The 17,708-nt window shown below is 39.6% G+C and overlaps 1 protein-coding gene across 1 annotated transcript in view; it reads left to right on the top strand.

The window, feature by feature from the left end:
- SHB (SH2 domain containing adaptor protein B) overlaps positions 1–9,200 on the top strand; it is a 169,498-nt gene extending 160,298 nt beyond the window's left edge. Inside the window, exon 6 of the mRNA XM_083355510.1 lies at positions 7,080–9,200. Coding sequence (XP_083211636.1) covers positions 7,080–7,263 — 184 coding nt within the window. The 3' untranslated portion in view covers positions 7,264–9,200. The remainder of the gene's footprint in view (positions 1–7,079) is intronic.
- Positions 9,201–17,708: the final 8,508 nt, after the last annotated feature.

Below are 17,708 nucleotides of genomic sequence, written 5' to 3'. Positions count from 1 at the left end.
AGTGCTTCAGTAAAGGGTTGGGTTGTTGTTATCGTCCAGATGCCCTTGTCTGCAGATTTTAAATGGGAAAACTAAGAGTCCTTTTGCTTTCACAGCACAATTATGCAGTTCTGAACTAATTTTTCCAGTGCTTTGACTAGTTGCTAAAAGTCTGATGCCACGAAATGCTTTTTACAAATCAGCAGCCATGGATCGAGCTCATTTCGTCACAGTGAAAGCTGATTTTCAACAGGAAGCAACTTTCCTGAAATAGAATCGCTCATTTGATAGCTAATGGTTTTGCCAGTTTAGATAATTGACTCCCAGATGTGGATAGTTTTTGGACATTTTCACTCCCTTTGGTGTTGGCTGCTCTATGGTCTTTTGACATGGAACTCTGCTCAGCTACCATTCCCTCTTCAGCCTGGCCTCAAATGCATTTTAACTCATTCATGCATTGCTTTTCAAGCAGTGCATTTCAACAATCTAAGATTTTCACAAAAAGAATTTAGAATTCTGGATTGTACAACAACAGATAGGGGTATAGTTTCATTGTACTCTTCCAGTTTTAAAAGCTCTGTGCATGTTATAAATTATCAAATCAGGGCTACTGTATAGAATCCTTTCCTATCTAATGACCATAACATGTAGCTTTGCAGTGTTACAATTAAAATTTTTTAGAGTATGTAGAACAATTCTTAAAGCAATGTCTTTCTCACACTTCAATTTCTGCTTTGCAATATGTAAGGCTGTAGCAAACAGCCAAAGATAAGCATTAGTGTGAAGGTGGCAGGCCAAGATGCAAGCGTAACGTATAAGAATGACATAAGATTGTACATAAGATTCCGATCTGATTGCATCAGTGTCTTGGCCATGTTGTTAGAAAAAAAAACACTTAAGCTTTCATGTTATTGAATAGTTCTGGGTAGATGGAACGCTCTTAGATCTGGACCCAGTGGATCACAGCCCATTGTTGCTATTATTAATATTATTATTGCAATTGAGTGACTGTTGACAGGGTTACATGGACTGAAAATTCATTACTTTATTTAACTAGGTTTTGGCAGATACTGTTTTGCTGAATTGCTACAACTCACAACTCCATCTGGCTCCTGTCTGTAGTCTGCCTCTAAACCTTTCATTGCTGTCCAATGGCCTCTTTTTTTTCTATCCTTCCCAAATGCAGCTGTCAGTATCACTTTTGTGGTTCCTTTATTTTTAGAGAGAAAGCTTTAAGCCCAGATCATGTGGCCATGGCCAGCACAACATCACTTGGTTGGTTGAATACTTGGAGATTATTTGTCAAGACTGCTTACTATGGGAATGCAACATTTGTCAGCACTGGAAAATTGAACTTGATTAAAAGGCTAACTAACATTTGAAGTACTATTTGAAGTGTCTACGCAGCAGTTTGTAATATAATTGTACTATATAATGAATGCATTTTGAAATTACACGCATAAAAACAAGTCCTACACAATGGTTCTGTTCACAAAATGTGCTAAACCATGTTTTGCTTTACTTTGATGTACTGAATAAACCACAGTTGGTTGATTTTACAAATTGAGCGATCAACTATGGCCTACCCATTGCAGTAGTTTAGATTCGTGCAGAATGTAAAGTGGAACTGAAGAAACACTATGATGGGTCTCCATGCTAAGTGAATTAGGCATGCCAAAGAGAATCACGTTGTGTTTGTATAGCTTATATGTAATTTCCCTATTTATAGCGTAAACTATCCTGAAACATTCTATGATGACGGTCTTTGGAATCACTTCACAAGTTGACTGGTCTCCTATCATATTAAAAGCTTTGGAAAGAATCTCCAGCATTACACAATATCCTTGTAATTTTTTCTGGTCTATATTGTCTTCTTAATTGGATGCTCTTGAAATAATGCCGGCCGGCAGTTTTCATAATTCTCCATCAGCAGAGGTCAAGATTCCAAGGAATTATTGTAGCTACAGTCCAAAGGTTTCATAAGGCCTTAGAGTGACAAGGAGGAAACCAGATGTAGTGTATGATGGTGGAATTTATGAGAGCTTATTAATCCTTACCAAGTTATTAGCCAGGCTGTCCTTTACCTGCCAAAGCAAGAGGGGAGATTTCGTAAGTTTGTTTAGTCGTTCTCTTTCTGCCTCCAAGACCTTTTGTAACACTGCCCTTATCTAATCATATAGGCTGTTTCCTTTCCTAGCAGAGATGCCAGCTTCAGCTCCTCGCTTGCCAACATTCTCCCACTGACCTCTCTGTGTGACCTATTGCATCCAATAGGTTCCCTCCTCTAGTTACTCATTAAACTGCTTCCCTGCTTAGCCTTTCCTGGTTTTATTTGGTGGAGTTTCTTTCTCCAGGCCTGCTTTTAATTGAGATTGGATTTGGCAAGAAACCCCACAAATGTGACTGGAAAAAAAGGGGGAATCGATAATGTTCCAGGTTTTCAAAAGCTTCCTTCCTGTTAACTTGGGAACGATTCATCATCAAAGTAGCTATTTTGCATGCAGACACGCTTTTAAGTAGGAATTTCCCAGGAAGCCTTCTTGAAGAATTCGTCATCCGGCTGATCTTTTTACCTTCTAGCCTGTGTAGATCCAGATGCAGTAAAGCGATTGAGGAGAATGTGACTGACAAATTAGCATACCTGCCTTTTAAGGGTACATCATGGGCATTTACAAAGTGAATACGTGTGTTTTAAGCCTGTCAATTTGTGTGTGTTTGGCTGATTGCAGGGCGAGGAACGTTTGAACCTTGGGATCTTAGAGGCAAGAGGAAGCTAGGTAAAGTTATCCAGGGTGGAAGGCAATCATATCTAGAGATGAAAGATTAAGACTGAGAAATCACAATCAGTAGGCTTCCCAATTCACAGGCACTCTGTTGTGTCTGCAGTTAGAAAGGCAAGCCTGACAGACTTTCGAACGAGAGCTGTCAAAAAATCCAGTGCATGCAGTCAGCTGCATGATCGTGGACAACGTTCCATTCAAGTCTTATTAAATCCTGTTATTAACCAAATCAAGGTTAATGGGAATTGGGTGGGGGAGAAGAAAACTGAATATACAGGCAAGGAAATTTGGGCACCCTTTCAGTTAGTACAGGGGTCTTCAAACTTGGCCCTTTTATGACTTATGGACTTCACCTCCCAGAATTCCTCAATCAGGCATGCTGGCTGAGGAATTCTGGGAGTTGAAGTCCAGAAGTCATCAAAGGGCCAAGTTTGAAGATCCCTGAGTTAGTACCTTGTAGCCCTTCTTTGGCAGAAGAAACAGCTTCCAAATATTTGCTATAGGCAGCTAGGTGCTGTTGTTGCTGCTGTGCTGCTGCTGCTTTTGTGTGCTTTCTTGCAGAATTCTTCTAGTTCAAGAATATTTTGAGGACTTTTTGCATGCAGTTTATGTTTGAGATCTTCCCGCATTTTTTACAGTGATATACAAGATTGGGAACCATGGCAGCCATTCCAAAGACTTTCTCTTTCTCTCTTGTAATTGCTTTGTGATTGATTTGGGAAACTGTTTTGGACTGTTGTCTTGCTAATGTTTCCAAGCTCTTTTTCGGTTTCAATTTCTTCACTGACTGTGGAACATTAGCTTCTTGGAAATGTTGAAATTTAGTGGAATCCATCCTTCCTTCCACCGACACAATATTCCCTGTGCTACTGGATGTCATATAACCCTCTTGCTTAATGGCTGGAAAAATATCCCTTTCTTTAGAGTCCTCACACAATTTTTTTTTCCAAATGTTTCTCGTGTAGTGCCTAAGGAAGTCAACATTGGTTTTTATCGGTCTAAAGCACCTTGTTCCAAAAGGTTTCAGGCTTATCAAAGTTTGTTGGTTTATGTGTTTGCATCACTGAAACAATGACCTGGGATGAGATTAGAGAAAATATTACTTTCTGATAACTCTCTGATGAAGATTATTGTTATATAATCAGTACTGCATAGAGGACTTTTGGGCAACTACTCTAGTGTCAGTTAAATGTTTTGGCAAGTCTTTTGCAGCGATTGTGGGTCCTGCCTTGCATGATCAGTGAAAATATATAGTTAGAAAGGTTGAATATTTCCAAGATCTAAAATTATTTATGAGCTAGAAGAGTTCCACAAGAAAGAGTAAGGCAAAAATCCAAACACAAGAACTAAAAGACTCTTAGAGATGACTATAGGAAATATTTGAAAGCTGTTGTTTCTTGCAAAACAGGTATTAACTTTTGGCCTGCCATATTCACTGTTTTTATTTATTTTGAATGTGTAAATAACTACCCATAATTCATAAGGATATCCACTCACATTTTCAGAAGGATGTTGCATTTAATTTTTTATCATGTAGAAGTTGTGTCAATTTCTGTTCACTTCAGGAGTCCAAGAATGTACAATCTGACTAGCGGTGCCTAGATTTTTGAATGCAGTTGTAAAGGTTCTGGAAGAGGAGCAATCAATTCAAAGCTTTGTGCATTTAGCAGGATTCCTAAAGCATGATTATGCTGCAAGATAACAGGACAGCCAATGAAAGCCCATCTCCATTTCATATTTCTATCTCTAACAAATAAAAATTGTCCTATGAGAATAGGATAGGATAGGATAGGATAGGATAGGATAGGATAGGATAGGATAGGATAGGATAGGATAGGATAGGATAGGAAGGGACCTTGAAGGTCTTCTAGTCCAGCCCCCTGCTCAAGCAGGAGAACCTATGCCATCTCAAACAAGTGACTGTCTAGCCTCTTCTTAAAAATCTCCAGTGATGGAGCGCCCACAGTTTCTGGAGGCAAGCTGTTCCACTGGTTAATTGTCCTCACTGTCAGGAAGTTTCTCCTTAATTCGAGGTTGCTTCTCTCTTTGATCAGTTTCCAACCATTGTTTCTGGTCCTGTCCTCTGGTGCTTTGGAGAACAACGTAACACCCCCCCTCCTCCATTACAGATAAGACAGTCTAGGATGCATTTTCATGTCTTGCATAATTACAAATACAAGGAAATGTAATTTGGCGATGTAATATGCTTCAGGGAAGTAGGCCTGGAAAACTGGACTTGGGAATATGATTTTCTCTTCTGATATTCTGCCATTAAGAATCCTGTGTAATAAGTTGGTACTGAAGTAGCCCACTCTTCAGTGACTCTTTGAGATCTTTCAATATGATTCCCTCAGTATAAATAGACAAAAACCTTCATAATGTCTGAATATTTAGCCGTACATTCTTTATTCATGTTTTTACTTGACTGATTCATAGTTGGTTGCATTCACATGTAACACCAAACTATAAAACACGATTTATAAACCATAATGGGTACCATAGTAATAAAAAAACTCATCGTGACCCAGTATATAAACTAAATCCCAAGCCAATCTTTTATATGATCCAGAGATCAATAGATAATCATTCTAACTGCAAACAAACAAATTTAACTAGTATCTTCTGTTCTCGTCAGATTGTCCTCTACTCTAGTCTTGAATTAATATGCACCTGTTTTTACAATCCCATTAATTTAGTGTCAGGATCTTAGAACATTTAGTAGAGGAGGGTAAAGAAACAGAATAAACTTGAAGGGGTACAACAATATTTCTGCTCATAATAAGTATTTAGAGATGTCACCCTTGGTTTAAAGGAAATCGCTTAGAGAACAATTATGTTTCAAAAGACAATCATTCTTGTAAAGAATTTAAATCAAGATTTTTTTTAAGCGTGCCAGAGCTATAATTACAATGCCTGCAGTGATTTCTGCTCTATAGAGAAGGGTCATTTCATCACAAAATTGCCTTGGAAAATTTGAATAATGTGAGCCTGAAATTTGCTTCAGCTTTTTCACAGGATGGAAATATATCCCCACGCCCTGTGAAAAAAAAGCTGAATTTTCTTAAGCAATTTAAGAGGGGATAAAGGCACTATTCTCAATTTAAAATTACTCTTTGTGCCCTTGAGACGCAAACTCAAATACCTTCCCTGCAGTCTCTCACCCTTCTTTCAATTGTCTGCGCAGCCGGCATTCTCACTAGATTTTTCTTTTTTCTCTCCATCTCTCTCTCTCTTTTTTTAAAAAAAAAGTTTTTGGCTTATTATAAATTAAGTGGTAGGCTATATGTGTTTCTCTGGAGGCATCATCCAACAAGGGTTTCTGTCCCCTCAAATTTAGTTGAGCATTTGTTGTCTGAGATATTTGTTTTTAGACTTTGCAGGGGGGGGGAAATGACAGCTGAATGCAGACTCGTTGCACATTTGTCATAAAATCCAAAGCAACCCATAGACTGGTCTATATTTTTATCACGTTAACCTAACTTGGGTATATTCATTGGTTCAGTCTAATTAGAGATAGAAAATATTTATTTATAGCATCATTCTCAGTAATGCAGCACACAACTATACATATTATTGGTATATTAAGGGCCAACACCTCTTTCTCTTTAGTCCTTAGAAAGCATCCTACTTCATAACGGGGGTCTGCAATGTTTCAGAATTTAGAACTAAAAAAGGGAAAATATAGTGAAGGGTCCTTGGTGGTCTCAGAGGTTGGTTGTTTTCTGGCAGATGGGTCATTACCCAAACTGGGTAACATCATCAGCATTAGGGTGATGTTTCCACCCTGAGCTACAAATATTCTCCTTTATTGGAAAATGTAGTGTGTGTCTACAGAATTTTAAAACAAATACATCTTTTTTTTTCAGGAATGTCTTGGCAGCTCCAAAATCCTAAGAAAAGGCACAGTTGCTGACAGATGCTGCATTTCATCACAAAATTGCCTTTAAAAAATTTGAATAATTAATAAATAAATAAATAAATGAGTAATAAAATCCAAAGCACAGTGAATATTCCATAATCCCTTAGGCAGCTGCAGACAAGTTATGGTCATTTGCATTAAGGATCACCCTGGAGTTTTAAGCAGTCTAATTAACTAAATGTTCTGTTTTGTTTTGCTTTTGTTACATATGGTGCAAAAGGCAGATGGGAAAACCCACTATTTTTTAATAAACCCTGCATGTTCTATATTCATATAAAATATTCATATATATGTAATATATTCATCATCAAATTCCCTAAAATATTTCCATCAAAATTGATGGTAACTTGTGGAAATTTGTATATCATCTTTCTCTCTCTTTCTCTCTCTCTCTCCAATAGGAGTAACCAAGGTTTTATGCACATGAAGTTGGCAAAAACCAAAGAGAAGTATATTTTGGGTCAGAACAGCCCTCCCTTTGACAGTGTGCCTGAGGTTATTCACTACTACACTGCAAAGAAACTGCCTATCAAAGGAGCCGAACATTTGTCACTCCTGTACCCTGTAGCTGTCCGGACCTTATAATTGTTCTACATGCGCTCCTTCCTGTGGATTGGAGATGAAGGCTGCAGCATCAAAAGGATCCCTGCATTGGCATTGGCAATTTCTTGGAAACAGACCCGTTTCGGTCTTTCCAGAAACAGACTGTTGTATAGTAGTATGAGTGGAATTGTTGCACTACTTTGCATGTCCTGTGTGGAAACGTTGGCTTCTATTTATATGAGAGGAAATGGATTCAGACATAGAAAAAATGCATCTTTTTCCAGGAATCCCACCCTCCCAGGAATGGAAATCTTGCCAAACCCAAAGAAAGCTCTTCAAAACGTTCTGCCGGTGGCCCACAACGTGCTCCCCTCCTAGCTGTTTTTGGGGGAAGAATACATTCAGACCGAATCTGCAAATGGACACACTCATTTCTGGGAGCGGAGCAAGGGGAGAAAAGAAAAATGGCTTTGCTACATACTCCAGACTTGGGAATTACATATTATACACTCAAACCCAGATTTGCGTTATTGTTTTCATGCACAAATTAACCCAACATGAAGACCCTCCACCCCTTTTTTTTGTCTTAATGTGGATGTCATTTTAAAGAACTCAAGTAATTTTGCAATGGCAGAAAGTGGTTATTTATGAATAGGGTATGTACTTAAATAGTGGTTTAATATATATACATATATAAATATATTTTTATTCCCCTCTCCTTATGCGGGGGAGGGGTACAATAATAAAGCTCTAAGGGTTTTTTGTGCCAATTCCTAATTTAAAGGCGATGACTCAGTTCTGTTTTTTTGTTGTGTACGTACAATGTAAGTGGTGATGGTTCATTGATTTCCCAAGGAAGGTCAGGGTGGTGAGGGTTGATATTTACATGACCATATTTCAGACCTAATGACCCTTCCACAGACAGGCTTCCTCAAGTTGATAATGGCATCCGTGTGAAGAGTGGCCCCACCTCAGGGATATGGGGAAAACCCATGGATAACTTTCTGTTGTTATTTCTCAAAATTAATAATGTGTAACAAAATGTAAATCAGGCCTACTTTGTCCCTCCCCCCCCCCAACAAAAATATTATGTCATGCGCAGAAATAGGGGTATTTTTTGCACTCCATGCATCCTGTCACTTTCTACATAACCATTTGGAATAATTGCTTCCAAAACTCTCTTATCCTTCACACTGTCCCAGTGCTTGGCTTCTACCTCATTTGTAAAATATAGATCCATCTCTCTTCTTCTGCCAGGTCTGGCATGTATTTTGCCCCCTCATAAACCAATTTAATTGGCAGCCTCTTGATGTGTTTCTCCTTCTTCTATACTAATGGCAGATACATCTTGCACAACCAGTTTTTCCCTTTAAAACTTCCAATAAACTGGATTTAAGATAGGAAGAAGCACATCGTACTGGTGTCAGGTGTTCAACCAGCCACAATTTATTAAATTTGTTAAAATACCAAGCCCCCCCCCCCCGTTCTTCTGCATCACTCTTCTTTACAGCACTACCCATTTCTACATTGGTGATCTGAGTCAAGGTTCAAATTAGCAGTTTTCTCTTTGTCTCTTTGTTGCAATAAGACTGTAAAATTAACATTTTAACTAGACTGCCTTCAGAAAAATACAACTCCCTTTCATTCATATGCTGGTTTAGAAGTATAATGGAATAATTGTTACTCCAGTGACTGTGTAAAATACTGGTTTGTTGTACTATACAATGTGAAAAATAAGTCCTCAGATGATCTGGTTTATAAATAGTATCTTTGTTGCCTGATTCATTTTAGTCCCATATAGACCATTTTTCAGTATGGTATGAAAGACAGAATTCTGGTTTACCTGTTTGAGAACAAAGAAATAAATCTCTGTAAAATGCGTGTTGAATTGGCTGCCACTAATGTAAAAGAATGTTCAAAATAATTTTGCATGCCAAGTGTCCCTGTTGCTATTTGTTTTTTAACAGATACTGTGGGATTTTCTCCTAAATGAAGTAAAAAAAACATTTTTAAACAAATCAAAATCAAGATACTTGAGTTCCTTTTTTATTTCCTTCTCAAGTTTTCTCCATAGAATGCATCTTTGCTCCACACAACTTCCAGAATCCCAAAAGTTATTTAAATAATTAATGGTGTACAATTTAATCTCTGTTAGCTTCATATATGAAAACATGTAAAAAGTTACAGCAGAATTCATTCACTTAAGGTGCATTCAGCCATGGTTGAATGTATTTTTTTAGCCGCTTTTTCAATTTGTTATAGAACGCAGACTAAATTTTGCAGAGTCCCTGGATTCTGAAGAGCAGTTTGATCTAGTGGTCATCTCACAGGGTGGTGGTTGTGGGGACACTAAGAGGATGAAGCAGTTTTAGACACGTTCGCTGCCTTGAGTTATTTATTTTAAATAAATGATTTTTTTTAAAAAAAATCTTAATAAATAAAAACTTGGTACCTATATACCACTGTTTGCCAGCATACTTAATTGTGCAAGGGCTGATTGTTCCTAGATCTCTCAAATATCAGCAGGAGTAAAATAATTTTTTACCCTGCCAGTAAGGTGAGAACATTCTGGTGTCCCAGTAAAGGAGAATATTTGTAGCTCAGGGTTGAAATGAGGGGTCCTTGGTGCTCTGTGTTTGGTTGTTTTCTTGTAGACCTTCCATTACTCAAACTAGGTAACATCATTGGTACTAGCACCAAGGACCCTTCACTCTGGTGTTCCTTTTCCAGCCACAACAAAATGAATCACGGAATGCCTTTATTGAAGGCATTTGTATTCTGCAGCATGTAATACCAGCCTCCAACATGACTTCAGGTAAACATTCTTTAGGACTTGGCTTCAACCACTATTCTGGAACGATGCCATTTAGCAATTCTTGTAGAGCAGAAATGTCAAACACAAGGCCCGGGGGCCGGATCCCGCCCGCGAAGTGGTTTCATGTGGCCCGCAAAGCCTTCCTGTAAACAGTGAGGGAACGGCCCCCACGGCCTTGGCCCTGGCCCAGAGACCCTCTTTCTGCCAGAGACCCTCAGATCTGTCCCACTCCTGCCCGGGCCCCCATACGCACCCTTGATGCAAACGATGTAGAGCTGGCCACGCCCACCCAGTAGGCCATACGCACTCTAGCCACGCCCACCCAGTAGGCCACGCCCACCCAGGCCACACCCACCCGGCCCCCTGAGGGCAACCGCAATGCTGATGCGGCCCTCAATGAAATTGAGTTTGACACCCCTGTTGTAGAGGGATTTGGAATCCAGTGTGCACTAACTAAACCCTTGCTACCAGAAGGAATTGAGTTATTGGGGATTTATTTCAGTTTTCTCATTTGCTGGTTTCACCCAAGTCTTTTCTTTGTATAAAATTCACCTGAATTTACCACTGAGGAAATAATTTTAGCCTAGCCGCTAATTGCAGGGGACCAAATGTCCAGTCCCTCATGACTGTGAACAGTAGTGGTATGTATAGCTGTGCTACCTGAATAGCAAAAAGGTTGAATTGGCCCAAAGACGAGAGGAATCCATCAGTTCTCCATAACTACTACTTCCATTATATACAGATTATCTCATCCTTAAATCTTTCATTTTAATTTTTACAGTACACCATCATCTTTGACTTTTTTCTTCTGAGAAAATATGGAGACCTGGAACTGCTAGAAAAAGCAGGTTCATCATATGCTTCTTGGAAGTCAATGCTGGTCACGACAGAGGGAGGGGGACAACATTTTGCACTCGTTTCTACATCAACCTTTGCTAATGTGTGGGGCTTCACACTGGAACTGATAAGGCAGGACACATTTTAAAAGCATCTTCCCATGCTCAGCAGTCATGAAGGATCGTTTTCTTCTACCCATAGAGTCTGTTCTTTCCCATTTGCACATTAATTAGCATAGCAGCTAGTCACACTATTGATGTTTGAATTATGTCTGTTTATTTAAATTACTTTTACATGCATTTTTACTCAAATGCGTGTTTTGCATTCTATTTTTCTGCTTTTTTTAAAAAATAAAAAAGCCAAGAACTATTGAACAGAGGACTTGCAAAATAAGTAAGTGGCAAACAGTTCTGATCTGAGGTAACCTTGGATCAGAATTTGCCAAACCCTGATCCTTGAGCATCTGGAGATGCAGCCAGCCACATGGCCAGATAATCCTCAAAGCTCTGTCTTGGATTAGTTGCTGTAATTCGCTACTGCAGCCTCTGCCATCCTTCTACTGTGCATTTTTCTTCCAATACTAATTATGAATGTTGAGCTGTTATTACCATGAATTGAATTTCAATTTTTATCATTGTAACATGATTAAACTTCAATAGATGCTAGCTAAGAAGACCTTCTAAGCATTGTGTGGTGTGTATTTTCTTTGTCCTATGTCTTAAGATATCCTTCTCCAACTTGAGGTCTTCAAGCTATGTTGGATTTTCATTCTCATCATCCTTAATCAGTAGAGTCGACATTCCCCTCGGCTAAGAAATGTGGGAGCTTGTTTAGTCCTTAAGTATCCATCAGTAAGGATTGGCTGCATTAACCTGGGCAGCAGTGAACATGGTGTGAACATTACTGTAGCAGCTTTAACAGGAAGGGCCATACGAGAGCCTTGCATTGACCTTAATGTGACCTTAGCATTTATTTATTTTTAATAAGATACCGTAGATTTGTCAGAGGTGTGACATGACTGCAACACTGTAAACTGAAGCTGTCCTTTTATCCTACTTATTTGCCTCTGTTTTATTTCAGGGACTCTACAAAGAGTTTTACTCTGCCTCGGGTTTTTAGATCTTTCCTCTCAAGGACGGCTATAACAATGCCTGTGTTGAAGTGATTTGTGCTATTGCTTGTGGCTGAGAGAAAGCCCAGGGCCTGGGCCTGTGTGTAATCCCTTAACAGTTTACTTTAAATAAAGTAATAAACCTCTCCCTTTTCTTCCTCTCATTGTGGTCATTTCCTCTCTGTCAGGGTGTATTCAGCATTTCTGGCACACAAAACAATTGAAACGATTATTCTAGCCCAGAAGCATCTATGTTCTGGGTGCCTCGATTTTCAGGACACTGGGCCGGCAGTTAGCAGTGGGAAAGTGAATGAAGCTGAGTTAAGATCTCAGCCGGAAAACCAGAGCTTTCTTTCAAAACCCTCATTCCTCCCAGTAGCTCATCCTGCAACAAAAGCATTGGCAAACAACATGCATTAAAGTATCATAGCCCAAGGCAAGTCAATTAGCACCTTTGGGGAAGCCGAGCAAGGGTAGATGGAGACAATAGTCTCGCTTCCCCTCTGCTCCCACCAAGAGGCAGCTCTTGAAAATGTAGAGCTGTTGGGCCTTCAAAGGGTATAAAAAGATTGAGGTTGAAATTCCTAAATGTGCAAGTCATTCTCACTACTTGCGTTGGAAGAAAGTAGACCTGCATGCATAATTGGATTATTTTATTATTATTTTATTTCTGAGTGCTTTTGAGTCGGTGTTGACTTCTTGTGATTGCCTGGATTAGTCCCTGCAATTTTCTTGGAAATATTTTCAGAAGTGGCTTGCTCTTGCCTTCTTGCTAGGGTTGAGAAGGAGTGATTGGCCCGAGGTCACCCAGTTGGCCTCGGGCCTTAGACAAGACTACTACTCACACTATAGCATATAGTATTAACTTTTCAATTTTTGTCCCAGAGAGAGATGGAGGGAGGGAGAGATAACTCAGTTAGGACATTAATTACTTAATCATTTAACTTGCCCTCATTTCCCTTTCCTCCCTGAAACAGCTCAGGAACACCACACCCAGATTTGATTGGCTAGGAGCATCCTATTCTTTGTGTGTGCCCTGGTTTGGTGGGAACATCCATATGATTAATTCTATCCTAAGAAAGGAGGAGAAAGTAATTCACAAAAGCAGGGCTTTTTTTGTCATAGAACGCTCAGAACGGAGTTCCGGCACCTTTTTTGGATGGAACCTTGTAGGCAGGTTGTATGACATGTGTGAGTTCCGGCACCTTTTTCTTTTACAAAAAAAGCACTGCACAAAAGGATGAGATGCCTGCCAGGGAAAGATGAGATGCCTGCCAGGGAAAGAATGGTGCAATAAAAAACAAGGAGGGAAATACCGAGTTCCTTCCTATTTTTAAAGCAGATCAAGAAACATATTTTTAAAAAGGCGTTCTGTTCTTGACCAAAGAATTTTCTTCAGAATGTTTCAGGTCTTGGACTAGCAGATTATTCATCATCCATTTTTCAATCAGAAATGCTAACTGGGTTCCTGCCCACCCCAGATTATAATGCAGTAAAGAACTGCAGGTTTCATTTTAAGTAGGATTGAATAGCTCTATTTTCGGAGCCAGGGAGAAAGAATCAAGAGAAGCAATCAATATTTGGGCATTCAGTTCCCATAAGCCTCAACCAGCCTGAACCATTGAGAAAAGGATTCTAGGTCCTGTCATCCAAAATATCTTGAGATAACAGTTCCCTATCCCTTGGGTTAAGGGAACCTTGGTTTCTATATAAGAATTTTGAAGTATTATAAATGACTGATAAGGCTACTAATGGGAGTCCTGCAGATGGTGTGAATAGAGATAAATGCTGCTTAACTGTCCACATTCAAAAGTAGAGCAATTTCTGGTTTTATTTCTCCACTTTGCCTGGTTTACCTGCTAAGATACTGTTTTATCTGTTTAATTTTTACTTTATTAGTATTTATTTTGGGGTGCCTTTCAGTCAGTGTAAACACGTGGCAACTGCCTGAACAAATTCTGGCCAGTTTCCATGGCAAGATTTCGGAAGTAGTTTGCCCTTGTCTCCTTCCTAGGGCTGAGAAAGAGTCACTGGCCCAAGGTTGCACAGCTGGCTTTGTGCCTAAAGCAAATCCAGAAATCATGATCTTCCCGTTTCTAGCTTGATTCCTGAATCACCCCAACAAACTGGTTCTCTGTCAAGATAGCTGCCCTTCCATTCATAATACTGTTGAAGGTACTGGTTTTCCCCAAACAAAGCTGCTGTTTTTCAGTTGGTAATTTTGGTCTCAGGCTAGTAATGGCTGTTATGGGTGCCCTGCTCCATAGGACAAAATGTATATTTAGGAATTTGGCAAGCTACCCCTGCCCAGCATATTCCACTGAGTGGTTTCCTGGGCTTTCTCCGTGAAGTCTTATCCTGATGCTCTGACTTAGCGTCACGAGTTCAGGAAGATGTAAGTTCCATTGCCCAAAGGGTAACTGTGGGCTTGTGGACCATGTTAAGGTCACACTCCAAAAGTGGGCAAGACGAAGACTTTTCCCTTTTTAAGAGCGGGTTATAAGGATGAAATGTGTCCTTCACTCCACTTCATGTTGTTGAAGGCTGTCTATCAAATGCAGTGAACACCGTAGATATTTGGCTTCTTTAAAAAAAAAAAGTCCTCTCCTGATGATATTCAGCATGTACTGGGCTGACATTCCTGTGGAATAATCCACGACAACCACAGTATTCCTTTCCTGAGGCAGTTTTAGCCACTCTGGTTCCATTAGCATATCCATAAAGGTCAGATGTGTTTTGTTTTGTTTAAAGAAATTACTTCCAGATGCATCAATTTATCCAAGCTTCCATTTGAACCGCATTTGCCATTTTCAGTACCCAAACCCATCATTTGTAGAGATTCTTTCAAAGATCACTGCCCCTTTTGTGTTGATCGCATTAAATAATTTGGTGTTGTCCTCAGAATTCACCACTTTTCCATTCCTTCTCCCTAACTCCAGGCCCCTTATGACTTGAAGTAGCCGAAGGACCACTCGGGACGACAGGTTACTTAACTAAGGGTTTATTTAGAGAAAGGCAAAAACAGAATAACTTGTCCGGCTTTTATAGCCGGCAGCTGTCAGTGAGGACCAATCAGGATCGTTCCTTTTGGCGCCGCGTCTAACCGAACCAATCATCGCCGTCTTCTCTTGACAGTTCTTGTTTCCGCATGGCTCGGTGTTTTGACAGCCGCGAGCTGTCAGTGGCTGCGCCTGCGCCCTGGCAGGGAACTTTGACAACTGTCAAAGTTCCCGCGTGTTCTCCTGTCAGATTTGTTTTTCCCTCACAGTAATAATGGAATAACGGTTTTAACTTATTGCTAACGTTTGTTTACATATATAATACATGACTAGCATTAAAACCACTGATTCCTGAACAAAGCTTGAAATGGTGCTGTAGCTTATAAACCTCTAATCCTGGATGGATGGATGGATGGATGGATGGATGGATGGATGGATGGATGGATGGATTTTGACTCCTGGAGATTGCCTGAACTAGTCCCTGCAGTTTTCTTGGCAAAGTTTTTGGGAAATGGTTTGCCCTTGCCTCCTTTCTAGAATGAAGAAAGAGTAGCTGGCCCAAGATTACCCAACTGGCTTCAGGCCTCAGGCAGGATTTAAACTCACAGTCTCTTGGTTTCTAGCCTGATGCCTTAACCATTGCACCAAACAGGATGTCTCCTTCCTCCATTCCAGGCATGGACCATTTATTACTGCATGTTCATTAACCATGAAGTTCAGCAATCTATTATAAACCTCTCCCCTCCTCTGAAGCTGCATTTGTTAGGAAGCCTTTCAAAACCCTTCTTGAATGGCCAAGTTGATTATGCCAGTTGGACTGCCCTGTCTCAAAGGATTCTAAAAGAATAGGGAAGAGAACTATAATTTATAAAAACCAAACATTCCAGATATAGATTTGGCAATGTGTGCACAACTCATATTTAAGTCTGATAAGAGCACTGTCTCCATCTCATTGGAGTGAATCACTTCTTTATCTTCCCATACATTCTCTGTTCAGCTCAAACAAATCCCAATACTGATACCTCCTAATTAAGGAAACCATAAAAGATATCTGTCCATTAATGACTGCCACGGCAGTATCAGGCAGCTGCAGTAAAAATCTTTTAAAAGGGGGGGGCTGTGAACTTTCCCTTTAGAGTAGGAAATGAAATTTTTGCTCAGAGAAACTTTTGCTATGGGAGGCTGTCACCAGGTTCTCCCTTTCTTGATTAGGAAAGTAGCTCTGGGCCTCTTAGATTGACTTGTTTGCTAATGAACAACCTAAAGGGCAGCACCCTTATTTTTTTGGCATGTTCCACTAAGGCAAAGTGAAGGAGTTTATGAAAGATTATCTTTTTATGAACACTCATGTCTGGCATGGAAAACTCTGTGGGCATAATTATTATTGAAGCATATCCAGGACATACTTCTGCTTGGATCAACATGCAATCTGGAATTGACACACATGCACACATATCCAAATATATTGTATTTGGCATGTATCATCTGTGAAATGACCAGGAAAATGGTTTTGAATACATTCAAAGGGATTCACACAAAAAATGCATATATAGATGATTGTTCTGCTAGTTTTCTTTCTGTATTTTTAACTAGTGTGTTGTGATGCAGTGTCAGCCTGTGCTCCCAGCAGTTGAGTCTGATGAATCTGAGGAGGAGGAGGAGGAGGAGGGGTTTGGAGAGCCTTTGGTGTCAGAGGGAGGCTCTGATGCATTGCAGGACTCTCTCCAGTCATGTTCCTCATGAGGCTCAGCTGTGTGAGTATGAGGTGTCGGACCCAGAAGAGTCACAGCTGAATCTGTTCAGAGACGCTAGAAGCAGAAGGCAATCCAGCAGAGCAGAGCAGAGCAAATCAATGAGGCAACTCAGTGAGAGGAGGAGAAGGCAGTGAGAAGCCACGCCTTGGGACTGATAAAAGGGGAAGGTGTGGGCGGGGCTGGTTGCTGAAGGCAACCGTTTGGAGACATTCTAAAGGGAATCCTGGTCTGTTCTTGATACTTCTGTTTAACTCTTGTTTATTGACTCTTGTCTGATATTTTGATTCATTTATTGTATTGAAGGAAATATTCTGTTGCTTTTTTGTTTGAACTGTAAATAAATTTGGGTTGGGTTTTTCCAGACTATTGACTGTAAAAAGGAACAAGGGGTTGTCCCTGACACACAAACAGGGCCGGTCGTAGGCTGGAACAGAACATAGTGATCATTTTGTTCACACATGTATTGGTCATTTGTTTGCTTGAAATCAAATGATAGGAACTATTATTATTTTTTTGCAAATTTTATTGATTTTCTGATATTACATTCACATATTTGAAAAGCAACATGGTGGCTGAGTAATAGTAATTCAATTACATACAGATATCATTAGTACAGATTTCAGATTGCTACCATAAACATTTCCTCTCTTTTTCCCTTTATATATACTGTCTATTTGTAGATTTAAAGACAAGTTTTATCCTATCAATCACATAGAAAATAACTTTCTTACATATCCATAGTTTTTAGTTTACACATATTCTAATTGTTTTAACATACAATCTTTTAGACAATCAATGACCTAATAGATTTTTCTATTTAATTTCCACTAACATTTAGATTTAATGTTTGATATGTATCATTCCCAAGATTTTTAGTATACTCTCAATTCATCTATCACCATTCCTCACAAAATCTAATATTCAAAATACACATCCCGTTTACTTAACTTCTCACCCTCTGTGTCAACAAA

The sequence above is a fragment of the Vipera ursinii genome, assembly GCF_947247035.1.
Source record: "Vipera ursinii genome assembly, chromosome: 2".
Lineage (NCBI taxonomy): Eukaryota > Metazoa > Chordata > Lepidosauria > Squamata > Viperidae > Vipera > Vipera ursinii.
Note: the sequence above shows the minus strand (reverse complement) of the source record. Positions and strands in the feature narration are given on the sequence as shown.